Here is a 22,136-nt window from a genome sequence, read left to right on the forward strand (position 1 = left end):
TTTCGATCGTTGAATTGTTGTTGTAATATATCTTTTAGTATGAAATTTTAAGCGATACATTATTGAAAATAACACTGAAATAACATTATCAAAGAATAAAAAGCATTAATTGTAGGTAGAAAAAAATCAGTTTTTTTAATGGTAACAATTTTGAAGTTTAAATGAATTGCACATATTTTATACAATTTATTACTATAAAATTTCCAATTAATTGTACGTACGGGTATATAATAATCACTTCTCTTATAGTTTTATATTTACGAACCTATGTATTTTTTCCTTATCTGCCCGAGTTTCACGTTACAAAACGTTATCAACTCTCAAGTTATTACTGTAAACTGAGGCTCAAAGTTAAATTTTCATCGTGTTGATGTAGCTAACCAAGAGAGTGATACAAAAAATACAGTTATATGAATTAAACATAAATTTTACTACCAACTGCATAAAATATGCTAATACAAGTTCGCTTTGTTGTTCGATCAATGTAAGTTGCATAAATCGAACTAAGACATTAAAATAGAAACAAGAGTTGGCAACGAAGCGTTTTACAAACTCACAGACATAATAGGTAGTTAATATAGTCCCCTAAAACATGACACACACTTATTTTTACTTATTATCAACCATTAACCAATACCGTATTCCTTTGGGTCTATAGGATCACTAGGGTATATATAGTAGTATTAAGTACAATTCAAACAAAATACACTCATAAATAGCTAAAAGCACTGTGAAGCGTAACACTCAGCGTTATTTCTCAGCGTTTTCTCACCATTTAACTTCCCACCACGAGTCTAACAGGATTTCTTAAGGAAAAGTACAAAAACTTACTTAATCATGAAGACCATTATACAAATATAATTTGCTTTAATTAGTATGTTATGTAACCGCGTAGATATTTTAAATTGTGTAATGAATTATAATAAAAAATTTAAAAAACAAGATTAATGATTGTATTTTATCGCCGTTGCTTTATTATCTGTTTTTTGGTTTTCAGACTGAACAATCATCAGCCGAAGATAACTTTTAAGAAATAAAGAAGTGATGTCACGAGAAAGGAAGTATAAGTCGAAAGTGTATCGAGCTGTTGAAAATAAAACATATAATTATTATTAACAGTCAACCAAGTACGGGAGAAATCGTGCGTGTCTTCTAAAATAATATTGAGACAATACACATAGCCCGTAAAACTGATGGCCGTTGGACGAAATAGTTCTCGAGTGAGCGGAAGCATGACCAGATTAAGTAGATTTCTACTTTTTTGGTAGATTTCGAGGTACCGGTAACAGTATCTAGTAGGTAAAAAAATTTGGTATATTTTGGTAGAATTCACGCTTTTCAACTATTTTTGTACTTTTTTCCTACCATATGGTAAACCTCTCAAAAAAATGCTGGGTATTCCCCTTTTCATCGAATGGATTGTAACTATCTCTTTCTAATATTAATTATCCGAGGGGAAAACTTGTGGAGGAATACCGCATGTATTGAAAAAATTTTCGTAATCATTCGTGCCGTGAGCCAGTGATATAAAAGTTACCGATTTATCTGTGGAACTTGCGATTTTGGTGAACAAATACCGATAAAACGATTTTAGGGTATGTAGTGTTTGTATATACATATCGACAGATACAATAGATACAATACACTGTCTCACGTACCACACGGGAGGGGGCAGCTGTCAACGACAGGTAGTCAAGTGACAAACGCGGTACGGAGCAGACGTGCGCCTTCGCTTCAGTGTAGTAGTAGCCAGTGGTTGCCCTAAATCTAAAGTCCGGGCCGAAGGGTATATTCTCCCGATTTATTCTAAGCCCATGAAACTTAAATTATACGAGTTTTGAGGTTTGTAACACTGTTTTTGCCTAAATTTAACTTTACATAAATGGTACTTCCCAGAGGCATTTTATACGAGCCTCTTATTAAACAAGCCAATTTAAGCTGTATTTCATTGGCGTATTTTCGTGACTTTGACAAAGTAGCGGTATCCTTATATTAATAACTATTTTATTGAAAACTAGCTGTGCCCCTAGGGATTCATTAAGCCCTCAAAAAAGATTGTGGTCGTAGCAATCCGAAAATCGGTTTAGTACTAACCGGAGTACGAACTCACTCATGAAGTTTATAGTATAAAATAAAGTCGCGTTCCGTTGTCAGTATGCTATCTTTAAAACTACGCAACGGATTTTGATGCAGATTTCTTTAGTAAATAGAGTGATTCCAAAGGAAGGTTTTGTATTGTTGTGCACGTCCTATGCCACCGCATAGCTACGAACAAGTCAAGAAAGAGTTTCAAAACATGACGGAGCAAGGTTTATGTCGCCCCATCAAGATTCCATGAGCGTCACTTCTTCACTTCATACCAAAGAAGAACGGAGACATACGTGTCTGTGGTGATTATCGCCGTCTAAACGCTATCACCAAGGCCGATCGATACCCGGTACCACGTGTCAAAGACTTTACATATCAACACGCTAGGAAGACAATATTTTCAACAATAGACCTTAACAGAGCATACCAACAACGCTGCGTTCGCGAAGAGGATATTGAAAAGACTGCTATAATAACGCCAATTGGACTATTCGAATTTCCGAGAATGTGTCTAGGTCTAAAAAACACAGGGCAGACATTCCAGCGATTCATACAAGAGTCCTTATTCAGCATCCACCGACTAGCCAGCGCTCGTGGTGAAAATGTTCACCGGGGACGGTGCACAGTCAGGACAGGCCGTATCAGCATAATCTCGATTATTTTAATACGTTTCGTGACGTCATGCAAATGTTAATAAAAATAGTTCCCTACCCGCTAATATTTTTTGTGACGTCATGCAACAACGTTAATAACAGTCCCTCCTCCAGTCAATCCTAGAAAGACGAAACAGGTTATGTTCACCATAAAACGACTACTGGGGAACGACAACCCCCCTAGACTGTTCGGTGCGGAGCTACAGTTCAGCTCGGAGGTAAAGTATCTAGGAATCATTCTGGATAGCAAACTGAACTTGAGCAACCATCTCAACAGCAAGATCGATAAGGCTACATTAACCTTCTCGCAGTGCCACAGAATGATAGGTAAGAGATGGGGTCTATCCCCAGAAATCACTCTGTGGCTGTACCAGTCTGTCATCAGGCCAATCATCAGCTATGGTGCAGTGGTTTGGTGGCCGAGAACCAGACTAATCACCGGCGAAGCAAAGTTACAACGGCTTCAAAGGCTAGCTTGCATGGCGACTACGGGCTGCATGAGGACCACTCCGACCGTGGCCCTGGAAGCCCTACTGAACCTGCCGCCGCTGCATCTGTTTATCCAACAGGAGGCGGGAGCGGCTGCGGTAAGACTCAGGAAGCTAAACTTATGGAGGAACGTAAAAGTAGCACAGTAATACTTGGCGAACTGGTAAACAGGGAACCGCTCATCGAAGCGGTTACCGACAGGATACCCAAACAGTACGTATTCGATAAAAAATACAGAATACAATTACACGAAGACCCAGGGGAAGGCCTCAACCCTAGAGAGTTAAGAATCTTGATAGACGGGTCGAAAACATCAACAGGTACAGGTATTGACTCAGTATCTTTAGATACGCGGATGACAGCACTGTTACGGAGAGATACGCGTCCGGTCCCCGAGCTGGTGGGGCTGAAACTCTTGAGCATAAAAAGGCTCTAGTTGAGCGCATAAATTTGGCTTTGAAAGAGGTATCCGATTGGGGTGACGCCAACCTAGTCAAATTTAATGCTTCCAAAACGCAAGCGTGTCTTTTCACCGCCAAACGGAGTCCATTCCCATTAGCTCCGACTTTCCGAGGTGTATCTGTACCGATCACCGATAGTGTTGATTTTCTAGGCATAAATGTTTCCTCTAATATGAACTTCGGTCAATGCATAGAATCCAAGGCAAAAATTGCTGGTAAGAAACTTGATATATTCAATAAAGTCAGGCTACTCTTTACATCGGAACAGCTTCTTACTCTGTACCAAGCACAAGTTCGACCGCGTATGGAGTACTGCAGCCACTTATGGGATGGCTCTGCCAAGTACCAGCTCGTTGCTTTGGATTCTGTGGATCGACGCGCCAGAAGACTCATCGGTAACAAATCGCTGGTTCGCTCTAGACTTCAAAATCTCGAATATCGGCGCAAAGTTGCCTGTTTGTCAGTATTTTACAGGTTGTATTTCGGAGAGTGTGCTCTCGAACTATACAATTTGGTTTCACCATCACCTTTCTACCACCGAACCGCAAGGCATCGCATGAATCTGCATCGCTATGTAGTTGAAATCCCACGATCTCGCACTAAACGGTTTGCTTCCTCGTTCCTAATACGCACCGCAAAAATTTGGAATGCCCTTCTGGCTTCCGTTTTTCCAACAAACTATAACTTGGGTATTTTTAAATCAAGAGTGAATAGGCATCTTCTAGGCAAGCGCGCACCACCTTAGGCTGCATCTTCACTTGCATCAGGTGAGATCGCAGCCAAGCGCTAGTCATATAGACTAACTATTAAAAAAAATACTCAGAAGACCTGATTATCCACATCTCATCGCCATTGAGAATCAACAATACCGTCTTCCAGGCGAAATGCATGGGAATTATAGTGGCAACAACAGTGATCAACTCTAGAGAGGTACAGGGTTTTCCAATAAGTATACTTTCCGATAGCCGATCGATCCTGCAAGCCCTACAGAGCGACATTATGACATCAGGGCTAATATACGAGTGCCATCGAGCTCTGACGAAGGTAAGTGAAACAAACATTATTACCCTTCAATGGATAAAGGCCACAGTGGATCGCGAGGCAACGACGCGGCCGAACGACTGGCGAGGAATGGATCAGAGATGAGGATCCACGGACCTGAACCCATTCTGCCTCTGCCTTTTGGATCCCTGCGCAGCCAGCTGCAACACAAAACCAAGGTAATGCACCAAGAAAATTGGACAAACCTAACTAGCAGGCAGACAAAGGAAGCTCTTCCGAGGATCAACCCAGGATTGTCAGGTTGAAGGGGCTGCTAGGCTTCCTCAAGGAACTAGGCTGGCACGAATAGTGTTCAAAGCCAAACACGCAAAATAGGCGCATTAAGACGTCGAGTTGCGGAAAATAGCCCGTGTTTTTCAACATCAACCTCGACATAAAAACAGTCCCTACCCGTTCAGAGCTTTTTGGATTCTCGGCTTTCATAACGATAGGTCGTTGTTTCATGACGAGCGCGTCGATAATTTTTATATTTAAATTAACGGTTGTTTGGTTGGTTAATTTAAATTGTAATTGTTGGTGATTATTTTCGATTAAATCAGTGGTTAAGGTTAATTTCGTGGTAATTGTTATATTTGTAAAAATTTGTAATAAATAGAATTTGTGTTCGGTTTTGTGTCTTTTATTAATAAATAAGTTATTTTCTCCTAAATATATAGGTAAATTAATGCCACGCGCTCGTGCCGCACTTAGCAATCCCCCGCTTGGCGTAACATAGTGCAGGGATTCCTGTCGAGTTAAAAAACATTTGTACGGTGCGGCAGCGTCGAAGGGCTATTAGTAATTAGCAATTTCAATATCGTTACTTAGTTATATTCACAGGTAACGCAATAGGGTACTTTCAGTAGTGAAAAATAAATTATAAAATTTGTAAAAAATTAAAATTTATGTAGAAATACACTTAAATATTCTGATTTGGAATCATAAAAGCAGATTATTGTTGTATTATATTGAAATTAAAAGTCGTATATTTTAATCTGTATATCACGTGACCTAAAACACGACCCGCCATGTATTTGTTATTGTGTACTTTGTTATTGTCCGTATGACGTCATACGGACAATAACAAAGTTCTGTCAGAGTTGTAAACAGCTAGGTACATGTCTATTAACTTTAACTTCATGGACTAATACTTGTGCTCTTTTGTTAGTGCATTTCATTTGTACCTATTTATTTATTACAACGCAAAAAAGTTTTGTGAAAGCAGATAGTACGAATCTGCCAAAAATTGATTCAATGATGGTGTTCTGCCGAATTGTGGAATGTTAAAACATCTTTGTAAGTATTACTTGTTATATTATACTGTTTTTTTTAATGTAGGTATATCTAATTTGAAAAATAATATTAGAAAGTGTTAGGTTATGTTTTATTCCTTACTTTAGTACCAAATTAAGACAATAGTTTTTTATAATGCTAGTATTTGTGTAGCTAGATACTACAACCAACGATAGCTATTGTAATTCATTATTTTACACAAAAACACCAAATACTTGTAGCTGTTAACGTTGATCGACAAAGAGTATATCGCACCTTCGGTGGAACAAGGGCGTATCTTACAAAAAATCGTAAAATGAGTTAAATATGCAGAAATGCCCAAAAAACACTCTAGTATCTAGTGGGACAAAGACTCCCATTAGATTCACTTTAAAAGTCGCTACACGGTAATAGTGTCTTTGTCATTTTGGTTCGATTTGGTGGGCGTTTTGGCGCGACATCGTCTCATTGGTCAGTTGCGCCGTTGCCCCCGCGCGCAATATTTTTATCTTGGAGCGCCAAAGCCGCGAAGGTAAATATGCCTTTTGATATTTGATATTCCTGGAGAGACAAAGTCATATTTAGCACACTTATGCCTTTTTCGTGAGCAAATGCTGGGAAAGACAAAGCCATTGCAACATTTGTGACTTTGTACTTCCAACATTTTTATTATTTTATAGTGTTATGAACAAATGTGGTGTTGTTGTGTGTGTCGGTGCGTAAACCTGTATGACCTTTAGCGAATACCGCTTGGATATTCTGAGTATAAGGTACGCCACCCTGCTCGACACTCTCCTGACAACGTCGATGTTGTTGACGAGAGCCTTGCGAACGAGGAACCTGACACCACCCTGGGACTGTTGGTCGCCCTCCCGATAGTACAGCAGGTTGCCAGACTTGAGACATCGAGTCCTCTCCTTCTCTTCGGACTTCAGATAAGCCTATAATATCCCAGCTCAACCTGCTGAGAGCTTCTTTCAACTCAATGAGCTTCGCGTCGGTCCGCAGCGTCCTAGCGTTATATGTTGCCAGGGCCAAGTGTCGTCGTTGGGTGTGGTGGCCTGGCTTCTGCCGGAGATTATAGCCTCCTGCCCCGCCGTTATCGTGGCCTCCACCGTAGCCAGGACTAGCGAGGCCGCCGGGGACTGGGGGACAATTTTTGTCGTGTCTGCCATTTAGGGGGATTTGGCGTAATCGCCATGCTTGCTAGGCTGTGCTTAGAAGGCGCTGCTGCCCACCCTCTAGTCGTTTTTCCTCTATCGCCTCTTACGATACCCACGGGATGAGATGGGGTGAAATTACAGATACTTCTTTAAGGGATAGATCTCGTGCTACGTGATTCATTTGTTTTCTATGAAAGCATCGTTGCTATTATTATTTTAGTTTCTTAGATACGTTTCTTTTTATCGTTTTTTTTTTTTTTTTGTTAAATATTTACTGTAAAATGCCAACGTGGTCTGTACAACAATAACTATGAAGATTGTTTGTAGTTTTATGTTTGTTAGTTTTGATTTGTTCAAGTGGAGTTAGTAAGTGAGTTTGATTTGTAAGAGTAAAGTAAAAACGGACTGATTACTATGGACAAAGATTTTATAACGTTAATATTGACGCTAATTTTAAAGGCAAATTCCAAAGAGTTTCGCTAGAGTTTTTTAAGATTTTTCAACAGAAGTTCTTAAAAAAGATGTTTAATTATAAAATAAAACATTTTTTGCAACAAATAAACTAGTTTCTATTTTTCAAAATCTTTAAAACACGAACGATAAATATGGTCATAATTACAAAACGATTTAAATGTTGGTGGAACAAAGGCATAAATGTACACCTTATTTTGAAAAAAATATTAATAGCAATTAACAAAAAATATTTGGCACTTGCAAACTACATGGCCATATTCACAAATAAATAGGTCGTATTTTATGCAAAGAACAAACACTTTGAAGCAGTACAAAGACGAATAATACGACTCGGAATGTAAAAAAAACTTTAAAATGGCTCTCCTGTAAAATTACAAAAAGTGGAGTTGAGCCCTTGTTCCACCGAAGGTGCGATATGTATATTTTGAACTTTTGACGTATTGAACGAGTTCGGTTTTACATACGTCATACACGAGTTTTGTTGTTAACCATATTACGTCACCAAAATGGCTGATAGCGTTTACGCGGAAATAGAAAAGCTTTAAAATGTAATTTAATTTTATGGCATGAAAGCGTGTTTATTTTGCTGAAATATATTTTTTTTGTAGCTTTTTATTAGAAAATCAAGATTTTGAAGTACTATTTCAAACATAGTGGAATACTTTATTATTTATCGGTAAAACATAACGTTAAAAACCGTTTCCGTTACTTAATAACCGTTAACAATTTTAAAGGTAGGTATATAAAAGACTTGTAAAGTCTTGCCTTAATCTGTTCCAGAAATATTAGTTCTTAGTTATCTGTATATCTGTGGTAAAGTGGTAATGCAGTGACTTGTCAAAATTCTTAAAATCATCTTATTCGCCGCAACACTGAATAATAAGTTTACTGCGAATTTTGGGCTTATAAGATTTTAATTAGAAATAAATATGACTATAAAAAATAAAACGGAAGAAACAAAAAAAGAGACGACTGATCCTGCACCAGCACCTAACGATGATTTGGTATATTTATATACCCTATTTTATGACTTTCATATAACTCATAGAAATCTTATTAAATTAATGTTTATTTACAGTCAGAAGAAGATAAACGCCTCCAAGAAGAACTTAATATGCTGGTTGAAAAGCTTGTGGTATGTTTTTTTCTACAATACACAAACTATGTTATTTCATTGTTGGCCTTAAAAATCATAAAATTTACGTTTTAGGGTAACGAAGTTGACCTCTACTTACCAGCTCTACAAATGCTAACCAACCTCATAAGAACATCTACAACATCTATGACTTCGGTACCAAAACCATTAAAATTTCTAAGAGAGCACTACCCAGCACTTAAGCTTGTATATGAGAAAATAGAGGATGAAAAGACAAAGAAATATTGTGCTGATGTAGTCTCGGTACTCGCCATGGGTGTCAGTGGCTCTCCTGTAAGTTCTTTTCTTTCTAACTACTCATCGTTGTGTTATTATTACATTTCTACATTTAATATATGTTTTTAGGATGCTGCCGAAAAACGAGAATGCCTCAAATATTGTATGCTAGGAACCATGTCAAATGTTGGAGAATGGGGTCATGAGTATGTCAGGTATGATTTTTGTATTTTAATGTACATAGTATAAAGTTGAATAATAATAAAAAAAAAAACTAAGAATATCTATATATAGTAAAGTATATAAATTAAAAATTTAACTGACTTTTAAGAATTATAATTATTGAACTGAATAAATAAATTAATATGTTGTCACTATAGTCTTTTTGTCTGGCTAACAATGTGACTAGGTAGTTTCTAAAATGTCACCTGTAGTTTCCACAAGTCAGGAAGAACTTTATAAAAAAAAGCTTTATTTAACATGCAATATATGTAAGTATGTTGTTTATTACTCCTTCGTCTGTGCAATTTTCGTAAGAAGGGGTACAAAGTTTTTGCTTCGCGTATTAATATATGTATAAATTGTGTAATGAATTGTGATTATCCTAGCCACACAATTATCCTTTGATAGTAAAAGTTTTAAAGGAAAAGTTTATTTTATTCTTTTTGGCATATTTAATATATTTTTTTAAGGTTTTTTTTTTCATTTATTAAGATCTATATATTTTTTTAATAGGCAACTGGAAGGCGAGATAGCTGAAGAATGGAATGTTGATAACATGAACACATTATTGCCATTGGTCCGAGATGTTGTGGCCTTTGACATGCAGCATTCTGCTGAGATTCAAGCATGTGATTTGCTTATGGAAATTGATCGTTTAGACCTTCTCTCCCAGCATATGGATCAAAGTAATTATCCTCGTGTATGTCATTATTTAATTGGGTATGTTTATATTCCTTTACTTATTACTTTACTATTTTTCAAATTGATAAAAATGGTGTTGTTGAGTTGAGAGACCTGGGTGTTATCCTCGATAATAAGTTATTATTTAAAAAGCATCTTGATCATACAACTTCTAAGGCTTTTCGATGTTGGGTTTAATTTTTAGGGCTGGTAAACATTTTAAGGGTTGTTTTACATTAATTCTCTTTTTTAATTACCTCATAAGCTTTTTCCTTTAGTACGCTTCAATTATCTGGAATCATCAGTATGATGTTTATATAAGAAAATTGAACATGTTTTTTTTAAGTTTTCATTGTTAACTGTGAAGCCATTACAGCTGCAAATTCATTAAACTATCGTCGTATTGTGAGAAATCAAATATTCTTTTACAAAATAATCGATATGATTGAATTATGATAGACTTCACTTCAAAAAAACTGTTGATTTATGAAAGGTTGTTATTGCTTATGTTTGTATGTATAAAAAAATGTTTGTTTCCCAATAATTAATAAATAATAGGCAATAATGAAATTACTTAAAAATAAAGAATAACAAATAATTAGGTACTTTAGATGCAGACTAACAAATGGACCTTCTCTCTTCTTTTCTTGGAAGGGCCATTTTTATATAAAAAAAAATATATATATATATATATATATATATATATATATATGGTATAAAATGGTTTTCATACTACTTTCTGAATTTCCTTAAATATTTACAAATGTTACAAACAAAACTTTATTAATTAAAGATCTATAGTAGTCATTATTTGTATACTTTTTAGCTGTGCCAGTTATGTAGTGGAGCCAGAATCAACACAGATTTTGCAGGGTGTATTAGACACCTACTTGCGCTTTGGAGAGTATCCTCGTGCTTTGCTTGTGGCTATGCAGCTCCATGACAAAGCTAAAAGTGAAGAAGTTTTTAATGCCTGTAATGATCCGTAAGTAAAATATTAAAAAATATATATTATTATTTATGCCTTTCACTTATTTAAATATTTTTGGTAAATTTTGCAGATTGATCAAAAAACAATTATGCTATATGCTAGCACGACAATATGTACCCTTAGATTTGGAAGATGAAGACCTGCGAACAATCCTTTTAAATGCTCATATAAATGATCATTTTCTAAGTTTAGCCAGAGAAGTAAGTTTTGAATTTGATAACCAATTTTAAAGCAATTACTTTTCTTTTTCTGTGCGATTAACTTTTTTTATGAAAGTTTGTGCTATAGCCAATACAATTTTAAAATATTGATACTTAATTATAACTTTATGTTATAAAAAAAAACATTCAAATTATATATTTATTTTAGCTTGATATTATGGAACCCAAAACTCCAGAAGAAGTTTATAAAACATGGTTAGAATCAGCTGGATCGGCACTGCGGCCATCACTGCTTGCCGAACACCCAATAGATTCTGCCCGACAAAATCTCTCAGCCACTTTTGTCAATGCATTTGTGAATGCTGGGTTTGGTCGAGATAAATTAGTCACTACCGAAGATGGTAACAAGTGGATGTATAAAAATAAAGATCATGGTAAGACGTTAAGTCATATAAGATCTTCTTTGTTTTTTGTATATTGTATTAAAACGTACAATGCTTGACACAGACTACACTTTTATTAAGGTATATTTCATTAGAATACCATAGATGGCACTACTTGTAATAGAATTTTGTTACGATATAAAATACTACATATTGTATTCAAAAATAATATTTTAATTCTTTTCTTTTAATAGAAACAATAACATTATTATTCTCTAAACTGTGATTGGGTTAAGTAAATTCTAAACATTCTATTTTATATAAAAAGAGTGTGTGTGTGAAGTGAGTGTGTGAGGCATTTATTTATTTATTTATTTGAGAAAAAAAATATGCTAAAATAGGCTGAAGCTTTCCTCGCTGAAAGGGTATTTATTCCACGATGCTTGAAAAAGTACTTCAAAATGTTGATTTTCCAATAAAAAGTCACAAAAAAATATATTTCTACTAAATAAACACGCTTTCATGCCATAAAATTAAATTACATTTTAAACCTTTTCTATTTCCGCGTAAACGCTATCAGCCATTTTGGTGACGTAATATGGTTAATAACAAAACTCGTGTATGACGTATGTAAAACCGAACTCGTTCAATACGTCAAAAGTTCAAAATATACTAGGTATACTCTTTGTCGTTCAACGTTAACAGCTACAAGTATTTGCTGTTTTTGTGTAAAATAATGAATTACAATAGCTATCGTTGGTGTGTAGTGTCTAGCTATACAAATAATAGCATTAAAAAAAACTATTATGTTTTAATTTAGTAGTAACATAAGGAATATAAAACATAACCTAACACTTTCTAACATTATTTTTCAAATTAGATATACCTACATTAAAAAAAAACAGTATAATATAACAAGTAATATTTGCAAAGATGTTTTAACATTCCGAAATTCGACAGAGCAGATGTCTGGGTTACATGCAAAAAACTTTGCAACCATCATTGAATCAATTTTTGGCAGATTCGTACTATCTGCTTTTACAAAACCTTTTTGTATTTTAATAAATAAATAGGTAGAAATGAAATGCACTAACGAAATAGCACAAGTATTGGTCCTTGAAGTTAAAGTTGATAGATATGTATGTACCTAGCTGTTTACAGCTCTGACAGAACTTTGTTCTGTATGACGTCATACCATGGCGGGTCGTGTTTTAGGTCACGTGATATACAGATTAACGACTTTTAATTTCAGTATAATAAAACAATAATGTGCTTTTATGATTCCAAATCAGAATATAAGTGTATTTCTACATAAATTTTAATTTTTATCAAATATTATAATTTATTTTTCACTACCGAAAGTACCTATTCAACACAAAAATACTGTCTCAAAACGAACCAGTAGTTCCTGAGATTAGCGTATTCATAGAGACAAACGTAAAAAATCTTAAGTGTTTTAATATTAGTATAGATATAATCCTGAGGAGTCAGATGCGCAACATTAACACCGAGCCCGTGTGTTCAGGCATGCTGTCGGCCGCGGCGTCGCTCGGCATGATCCACCTGTGGGACGTGGACGGCGGCCTGACGCCCATCGACAAGTACCTGTACACGTCCGAGGAGCACATCAAGGCGGGCGCGCTGCTAGCGCTGGGGCTCGTCAACTGCGGCGTGCGCAACGAGTGCGACCCCGCGCTGGCGCTGCTCTCCGACTACGTGCTGCACTCCAGCGTGAACCTGAGGATCGGCAGCGTTCTGGGTGACTGGGGAACTTTATTTCATGTCAATTATTTTTAACTGACTTTGAAAGAGGCGAAGATTCGCAATTGGATTGTATTTTTACTGTCCTTTATAGTTCGCGTCATGTAAAAAGAACGCTGACCTTCAAGCTGCGCAAAGGCGATTTATCGGTCTATTTGGTGTTATGAGGTAGGGGACGGGGTGTGTGTATCACGCGCCGCTTGTTTGCCGGTGTGCTATTGGTTGGACAGTTCGACTCAAAATACTATCGCGCACAGAAGTTTTAAATTACGAAATAGTTTTACATAGAGAAGTGAAAAATATATTTATAACGTATAATTCGCGTCATGTAAAAATAAACGCTGGCTCAAGATGCGCAAAGGCGATTTACAGTATTGCCAACTCTTGGTAAAACTTTTTCCTGTTGTCAATTTTCTTGGAACAATCTTATTTGGTAAATAAACCCCCGTCAATCGTAATTCTCGTTTTTTCCGCATTTATACTACTTATATATATACTTACTTTTACAACACATTAGCTTACGGACATTTGTAAAACTCCATTTACTATTTACTTAACAAAAAAAAAAAAAAAACAAATATCAATTTATCATTTTAAATACATAAAAACCATTAAAATACGAATATCGAGAGTACAGATAATTAATATTTTTGAATGTGACATCATATAACTAAAAAATGTATTATTGCTTTTGTTTTAAAAAAAAATTGTAATTTGTAAGGAGATAATTATTATACTTATTTAGTCCGAATTATTTGCACAGTTATTTCTAGTATTTTTTAATGTACCTACCAATAACCATTATACTAAGCCGCGAGTGAAAACCTAATTAATAAATAAAACAGTAGTACTTTCGTGCGTGAGTATACCCATGCGCAAACGCACCCCCTCCAGTTTCTTTCATCGTTCTTTTTACATGATGCGAGTTATACCTCATAAATTTTTGCTGGATGTACTGATTTTAATGATTTAATTAACTAAATTAATTAATTATAATTTTTAATTTTAATGCTGGACCGACGATCTACGTAAGATTGTCGTAGATGATATTGTAGGTAGATGAGGATTGCCGAAAACCGGGATGTCTGGCGTGAACTTGGGGAGGCTTATGTCCAGCAGTGGACTGCAATAGGCTGAACTGACTGACTGGTTGTACTGATTTTAATGATTCTCGTCTTCGAAAACTGGTGCTTGTCGTGTGGTGTTATTTAAATTTGAGTGAAATTTATTTAAGTGATTATTATATATCACATCCCTCTGGCTGTAACTTCACGATCATTAAATTGATATGTGCCGCGTCCGGAGATTAAATAATACAACGAAAGTTGATTCACCGCTGACTATGTATAATTGCCACAAACAAGTACATACTTCACAGTGAACTGTGTCCATTACTTATCGATGATAAGTCAGCATTTATTTAATTCAATGAAACGTATGAAGTGACCGTCTCTTGCCGCGCTTTGTGGGTTTAGTAGTTTTAGAAATAGAATAATATACTAATTTTTAAAGTTATAAATTTTAATAGCACGCGGTCAGAAAACAGGGGGTAGGTTCGGAATCAGGCGCGTTAGGCACCTGATTTTCAGCCTTTATTTCCTTAGCTGGCCCACGCCGCGACAACGTACCTTAGAGAGTAATATGGAAGGACACTGGCCTAACTAATTCCCGGCGATGATGGTCTTCAGTTCCGTCTTCGTCCGATGACCGGCGGAGATCTCCACCGGTGTAAATGCCGGTAATCAGTCAGCCCGTTATTAATCGAGGGCAGTGACTCGATTTGTAGCAAAGTATAATTAAAGATATAAATCTTAAAATAAAAATCCTGGAATGAAGAAAGTTCCGAGTCAGGAAAAGAACAATTCAGAAACCAGTGTCACAATTAGCAAAATAATAAATAATTACAATTTTCTCGTTAAGTTAAGAACACCAGCAATATGTAATTATAATAGATATCATGAGAACTTACCCCAGCGGGATTTAAGCCGAGTTAGGGTCGAGGTTAGGTCTCGAGGTTCGGCGGCAACGAAGTGCAAAGAAAAAAAGAAGCAAAGACACGCGAGCAAGGGAATATTGACAAGCAAAAGTCTATGCGTTGAGCATAGTCTGTATTTTTATAAATTATTAAGTTTAAATTTAGATATTAAATTATTTTATAATTTAAGAAGTAGACAGGAATATTAAATTTAGAATTTCTAATTACAATTAAATTGATTTTATTAAAGAAAGATCAATAATTACCAAAAAACATCAGCGGCATCTATCAAGTCCGTTAGAGAAAAACGCCGATATGAAACACCAATAGTCACGAAGTGTTGAAACATTGCCGATAGATGGCGCTACAAGTAGAAGCATGATAAAAATAAAGTGAAAAAAAACTTAACTTTTACTACAAGATCTTATTTATTAGAGTAACGTTCCAGCACAACGTTACACTCTGTTATCCGATACTCACCTGCCTTACAATGTGTGTGCGGCCCTCGCGCAGGCCTGGGCATCGCGTACGCGGGCACGCAGCGCGAGGACGTGCTGTCGCACCTGCTGCCCGTGCTGGCGGACGCGGCCGCGCCGCCCGAGGTGTGCGCGCTGGCGGCGCTGGCGGCCGGCCTCATCGCCGTCGGCTCCTGCAACGGAGAAGTATGACATCTTACCTACTTCGAGCTCCGGTGCTCCTTGATTTGAACGTCCCGGTTCATATTTACTTCATTTAATTAGGCGTGGCAGAATTTAACTCATTATTATAACATTGTGCTATGGTTACTAAAGAGCTCCCATTGCTTCGTAATACATAGTTAAAGTTGTTATTTATAGTAAATACAACTTTGTTATTCTGTATTTGTGTATAAAATACTAAGGCTGTGAGCCGACAAATATATATTTTTTTTTTTATTCCAATAAATGTTAATAATTTTATTAACATTTATTGGAATAAAAAAAATCATTTATATTCTATTTTTCTTTGACAGGTAACCTGTGCAATTATTCAGCGACTCATCGACGATAACAAAGATCTACATTCTTCTACATATGTTAGATTTTTACATTTAGGCTTGGGATTATGTTTCCTTGGTGAGTGTAATCTACTTTATAATACAGCATTAAGATTATGTCGCAGAAAACTACTTTATTTACTTTTTAAAAATAACACCATTCAACAAATTGCCAAAACATGTGGTATATACAGAGTTAAAGATCTAAAATAATAATTATTTACAACAGAATAGCAAATACCGCTTTCTTTTTCAAACAATGTGTATATGTAGTATCTCTACCACGGAATTGAATGAAGTACAAGTGCATGCAACCTGTACGGACAGGAGTGTGTTAAATATATACGCATTGTATGTATGTGAAAGCTGTATTTAAATAAATTATTCATAATAATGAAATAATAAACAGTGCAACAGTAAGTAACTCCTTTTTAAACTATTTTATATATAGCATAGCTAGTATAGTATGTAGGATTGCGTGTATTTATCTATTAAGTAGTGCGCGTGCACATTCAGCCTGTGCATAGGCCTCTTTCTCCATGTAGGAGAAGGATTGGAGCTTAATCCACCACGCTGCTCCACTGCGGGTTGTGGATATGTTTCCTAGCATGAGTAACGATCGCTATCATGTATATATGATAACAACCGGGACGGACGGCTTTACGTGTTCTCCAAAGTACAGTGGGGAGACCCACAAGTACAGACATACAAACCGAAAAGAAATATTTGTACAAATATCCATCCCGAGCGAAGCAGATGGGATTGATATTTGATATGTACAACTACGACTACTCGTATCACTATACCAGAGCGGATGTTGTATGGGCCTATGTGCAAACATTTTTATATAACTAGGTAAAGGCTACTAGGCAAACAAGGATACGGTACACATGGTAAGCGTTTACCGTAGCCTATAACGTCTGCAACACCGAAAGAAGCGCTTTGCCGACCCTAACCCTCCCCAAGAGTTCTGGCCACCTTAATCACCACAGGAACACAACACTAACTGAGAGCAGCGTTATTTAACTGTGATCTTCTGTAGGGTTGGTGTTCTAGGTTTTGAGTGAGATATTTTTTGCTGTACCCTTCTTCAATGAATTCTACCCTAAGATCTCTCAACTCTACTGTATTCATCAAACACGGCTACATACTACAGAACATAATCAGACTGACCTGGTGCTAAAATTTTATTTAGCACTATCCCAGTTGGGCTGCTTCAGATTCTGAGCAAAATGTTTCCTGCCGTGGCTTGCCTCAAAATAATTGGTTTTGTTTTGTCTGGTCGCAGGCTGCAAGGAGCGCACGGAGGCGACGATGGCGGCGCTGGAGGTGCTGCCGGAGCCGCAGCAGTCGCTGTGCCAGACCACGCTGTCCATGTGCGCGTACGCTGCCACCGGCGACGTGCTGGTCGTGCAGCAGATGCTGCACATCTGCTCCAAGCACTACGAAACCGACGTCAGTACCGCTACCGAGGAGTTGAACACTTAACCTACCTTAAAAATTCGGTCTGTAACATCTCACTGCCGGGCATAGGTCCTCTTTCTCCACGTAGGAGAAGGGTCAGAGAATGCTCCAATGCGGCGGATATATTCCCTACTATCAGTAACGATCGCAATTAGGTGTCTATGATATGCTAAAGCTGCCTGCTTAACGTGATCTTCGAGGCATGGTGAGCAGACTTTTCAGGACAGACAACCAGACTAGAAAGAAATATTTGTACAAATACAAATATCCATCCCGAGCGGTAATCGAACCCGCAATCGCAGGTGTGTGAGCGTCTACACAATACATACACCACTACCACAGAGCGATGTCAACCTACCTTCCAACTTACATTTTACTTTTGAGCTTATTTATTGATAATAATTGATGAATATTATAGAAGTTAACGCAGTTCTTCATAATTTCAGCCTATTGCAGTCCATTGCTGGACATAGGCCTCCACAAGTTCGCGCCAAAAGTGGCGTGAACTCATGTGTTTTGCCCATAGTCACCGCGCTGGGCAGGCGGGTTGGTGACCGTAGGGCTGGCTTTGTCGCACCGAAAACGCTGCTGCCCGTCTTCGGTCTGTGTATTTCAAAGCCAGCAGTTGATGGTTATTTTATTTATTTATTTTTTATGTCACTAGGTCGGCAAACAAGCGTACGGCTCACCTGATGGTAAGCGATTACCGTAGCTTATAGACGCCTGCAACACCAGAAGCATCGCAAGCGCGTTACCGACCCAATCCCCAATCCCCCCAGGTTATCCTGCCATCGGTCGGCTTTTTAAGTTCCAAAATGGTAGTGGAACTGTGTTATCCCGTAGTCGCCTCTTACGACACCCACGGGAAGAGAGGGGGTGTTCTACTTGCTCATAATATATACCTACTAATAATAATGTGTGTGTAGTAGTAATAGTAGTAGTAGTAACTTCATATAACTTAAATATAATTCAATAAAGTTAACCAATGTTTTTGTTTTTCTCTAGAACGAACAATCGTCGGCCGAAGATACCGCTTTTAAGAAACAGGACAAAAAAGAATCTAAAGAGAGCGGAAGCTCCGCTAGTGGATCGAAAGATGATAAGAGCAAAAGTGTGTATATTTGTTTATAAATTTTGTATTGCCTATTAAATGAAATTGAACAAGTGAACAACGAATTAGATTACGGTTAACTTTATAATTGTAGGCAAATCAAAGGAAGGCAAAGGCAAAGATAAAGAAAAGGAGAAGGAAAAAGAAGCTAACAAAGAATTATCTGCGGTACAAGCCGTAGCCACACTCGGAGTGGCCGTCATCGCGATGGCAGAGGAGACCGGCGCTGAAATGTGCACACGCATATTTGGGCAGTTGGTGAGTATTCTTAAAATTGTGCCCTACATTAATTTGATGAAAAAACATGCTTATATATATATATATATAAAACAAAAAAAAAAATTAAATCGGCCAAAAAACATACTTCAGCTGTAATATTGGTATAAATGTTGTATCACATTTCTCCGAATCTTGTCGATTTTCGGGTTACATAGAATGATAACTAATGCCGTTAAGAATCGTTTCATACATTCATAAAATAAAAAAAAAAAAAACATGGTACAAGTAGCGTTAGAATGAACATGAATGATTATGAGGGGTTGGTTGATCGTTCAGGGGCGCTACGGCGAGCCGGCCGTGCGGCGCGCCGTGCCGCTGGCCATCGCGCTGTGCTCCATCTCCAACCCGCAGCTGGCCGTCATCGACGTGCTCAACAAATACTCGCACGACTCCGACAACGACGTCGCCTACAACGCCATCTTCGCCATGGGCCTCGTCGGCGCCGGCACCAACAATGCCAGGTAAACTATAAACTTATATCTATTGATACTCTGTTTTAGTTAATTGAACTTTAAACATTTTTGAATATCATATCAAAAATTGACCGCTCCAGCGGGGTTCGAACCCGCGTCTCCGACTGACCGTGTCGGCGCTCTAGCCAATTAAGCTATGGAACGATGTACCCATATGATGTTTGTGTGTGATGTGATGTTTGATATGATATTCAAAAATGTTAAGAATTCCTAATGTGTGGGTAACACAAAAATAAAATCGTACATATTAATTAAACTTTTATAAAAAATACGATTGTTTGAGTTTTATCTTAGATAATCTTAGGTGAGGCAGTTTATAGATTTTTTTTTAGCCTACAAGCAGAGTTACGAAAAATCGTGTAATTAGATTTCGGAAATTAATATTTTAAACAATAACACTTGAAAATGCAGCAAACATGAAATATCCATAATATTGTTACTGTTTTACTTAAATAAGCAAGTTATCGAATTTGTCTTTAAAAAACTTAAATGAGCCTTTTGACATGCACTAGCGTTGCTATATCCGTACAAACTATCCATGCAAGCACAGAGCAATTTGTGCCAATACATTTTACAACATAAGTCTATTAATGTCTCAAGGCAGGGTAAAAGACCTCTTTAAAATAAAAGAGCCGTTGGGTAAAAGATTTTACTTTATCAAAAAAAACCCTGTCACTCCATCGAAATGTACCAAGTTAGTTACGTCGGGAGTGTTGTGCTGACAGACTGGCGACGATGCTGCGCGCGCTGGCGCTGTACCACGGCAAGTCGCCGGTGCACCTGTTCATGGTGCGGCTGGCGCAGGGCCTGTGCCACGCGGGCAAGGGCACGGTGACGCTGAGCCCGCTGCACGCCGACCGCCGCCTCGTCAACCAGCCCGCGCTCGCCGGCCTGCTCGTTGTGCTCACCGCCTTCCTGGACTGCAAGAACAGTGAGTTACAGGGATAACCCTACTCTCGCGTCCTGCTTCTCTCTTTTTGTGTACAACACGGCGGTTGATATAGTGGGAGGGCTCGGGGGCTACAGCGTTGGGGCCTCCACAATAGACTTCTTAATCTAATGCTGATTATGGCCAATCTCAGTTGTTATTGTCAGCTCTGTTTTATCTCTGCCCTTACATTTTATATACATTCCCATACATCACAATAGGTATGTATATGAAACAAAACTCGCTTACGTTTATTTTCATTTTGCACTTGCAGTTATTCTCGGAAAATCTCACTACCTCTTGTATGTGCTGGCGACAGCGATGCAACCTCGCTGGCTCGTGACACTTGATGAAAATCTTCAGCCTCTTAATGTTAGTGTGCGCGTTGGACAGGTAATACATAAATAATATTATTAATATATTATATATAGGCTATAAAAGTTTACAAATTACAAGCAGCAATTTACAAATTGCATTATAATATATTGATGCTTTTACAAGACCATAAGTTTTATCAAAATGTAAAAGATTAATTCAAATATATTTTTTTCAGGCTGTAGATGTTATTGGCAAAGCAGGAACACCAAAAACTATTGCTGGCTCTCATACACACACTACACCTGTATTGCTGTCATTTGGTGAACGAGCAGAGCTAGCCACTGATGAGTACATTCCTCTCTCCCCTGTTATGGAAGGCTTTGTTATCCTCAAGAAGAACGAAGACAGCGTCATGGCAGCCGTTCAATAAGCATTACTGTTATGATTGATATAGTATTAATGTTGTGATGAAGTAATTGTCATTTTATAATAATATTCATGTCAAAAAAAAATTTTTTTTTCTTTTCAATTACAACATAAGAGATTACATTAAGTAGCCGATCCAGTGTACTTCGTACTGCCATTTTTTATTTTTTTTTTCTTATACAAGTGTTTAGAATACCCCATATTTTTTTTTAAATTTCTCAATTTATAATAAAAAAAAATTGTAGTACGTATTCGTGTCGACGTAGTCACGTGTACGCATTGCGCCTTAATATCCGCTCGAATACCTATTTTCAGCGTTAACTAAAAATTATAAACAATATATATAGAAACAACCCGAGATTTAGACTTTTTTTATTGGAAATTTCTTCATCTAGAGCTTCCTTTAAAATTCATTAAATGTTAATAGTTTTGGAGCTATTAACAAAAAATAAAATTCCTTTTTTGCAACTTCATTTGTTAATACCTAACTTTTGAAATTTTTTACATGCAAGAAAATAGTTTCGACCTATTTTACTAGATGACATTTTGTTCAGTCAAAAATCCAGTTCGTTAAAAATGTTTGTATTAATTTATGTTACTTCTTGTTTTGAAGATTTTACAGGATTCCTATTTTACTCATTTAGCATTGATTGATCCAGAAATAATTGTTGGCTCGCAACGAAAAAAGAACCAACTACAATTACATCAACAAGTAATACGACGTAGGTAAAATAGTTAATTAAATACGCGTTATTGGGGATAACTCAAATATAAATGGGACCACATGACAGAATGAAGTTGACTTTAGAACCATTTTTTGAAATTCAAAACAAAGTTGAAGCTGTATAAGTTCTAGCTTTGAGGTTGTATCCATAAAAAAAATTATTGAATATTCATTCAATTTCAATCATTAAATCAACAATTCAGGTTTTATC

The 22,136-nt window shown here is 37.0% G+C and overlaps 1 protein-coding gene across 1 annotated transcript; it reads left to right on the top strand.

Annotated features, from left to right (window-relative positions):
* Positions 1-8,403: 8,403 nt before the first annotated feature.
* LOC123656501 (26S proteasome non-ATPase regulatory subunit 2) lies at positions 8,404-21,561 on the top strand. The gene is made up of 18 exons (XM_045592173.1): positions 8,404-8,645; positions 8,720-8,776; positions 8,852-9,070; positions 9,143-9,228; positions 9,749-9,955; positions 10,743-10,901; positions 10,978-11,107; positions 11,277-11,502; positions 12,977-13,210; positions 15,701-15,849; positions 16,179-16,281; positions 17,491-17,657; positions 18,672-18,777; positions 18,872-19,035; positions 19,333-19,517; positions 20,255-20,460; positions 20,732-20,850; positions 21,011-21,561. The coding sequence occupies exons 1-18, from the start codon at positions 8,571-8,573 to the stop codon at positions 21,203-21,205; spliced, it is 2,787 nt and encodes a 928-aa protein (XP_045448129.1). The 5' UTR covers positions 8,404-8,570; the 3' UTR covers positions 21,206-21,561.
* The last annotated feature ends 575 nt before the right edge of the window (positions 21,562-22,136 follow it).

Source organism: Melitaea cinxia, chromosome 9 (assembly GCF_905220565.1).
Source record: "Melitaea cinxia chromosome 9, ilMelCinx1.1, whole genome shotgun sequence".
Classification (NCBI taxonomy): domain Eukaryota; kingdom Metazoa; phylum Arthropoda; class Insecta; order Lepidoptera; family Nymphalidae; genus Melitaea; species Melitaea cinxia.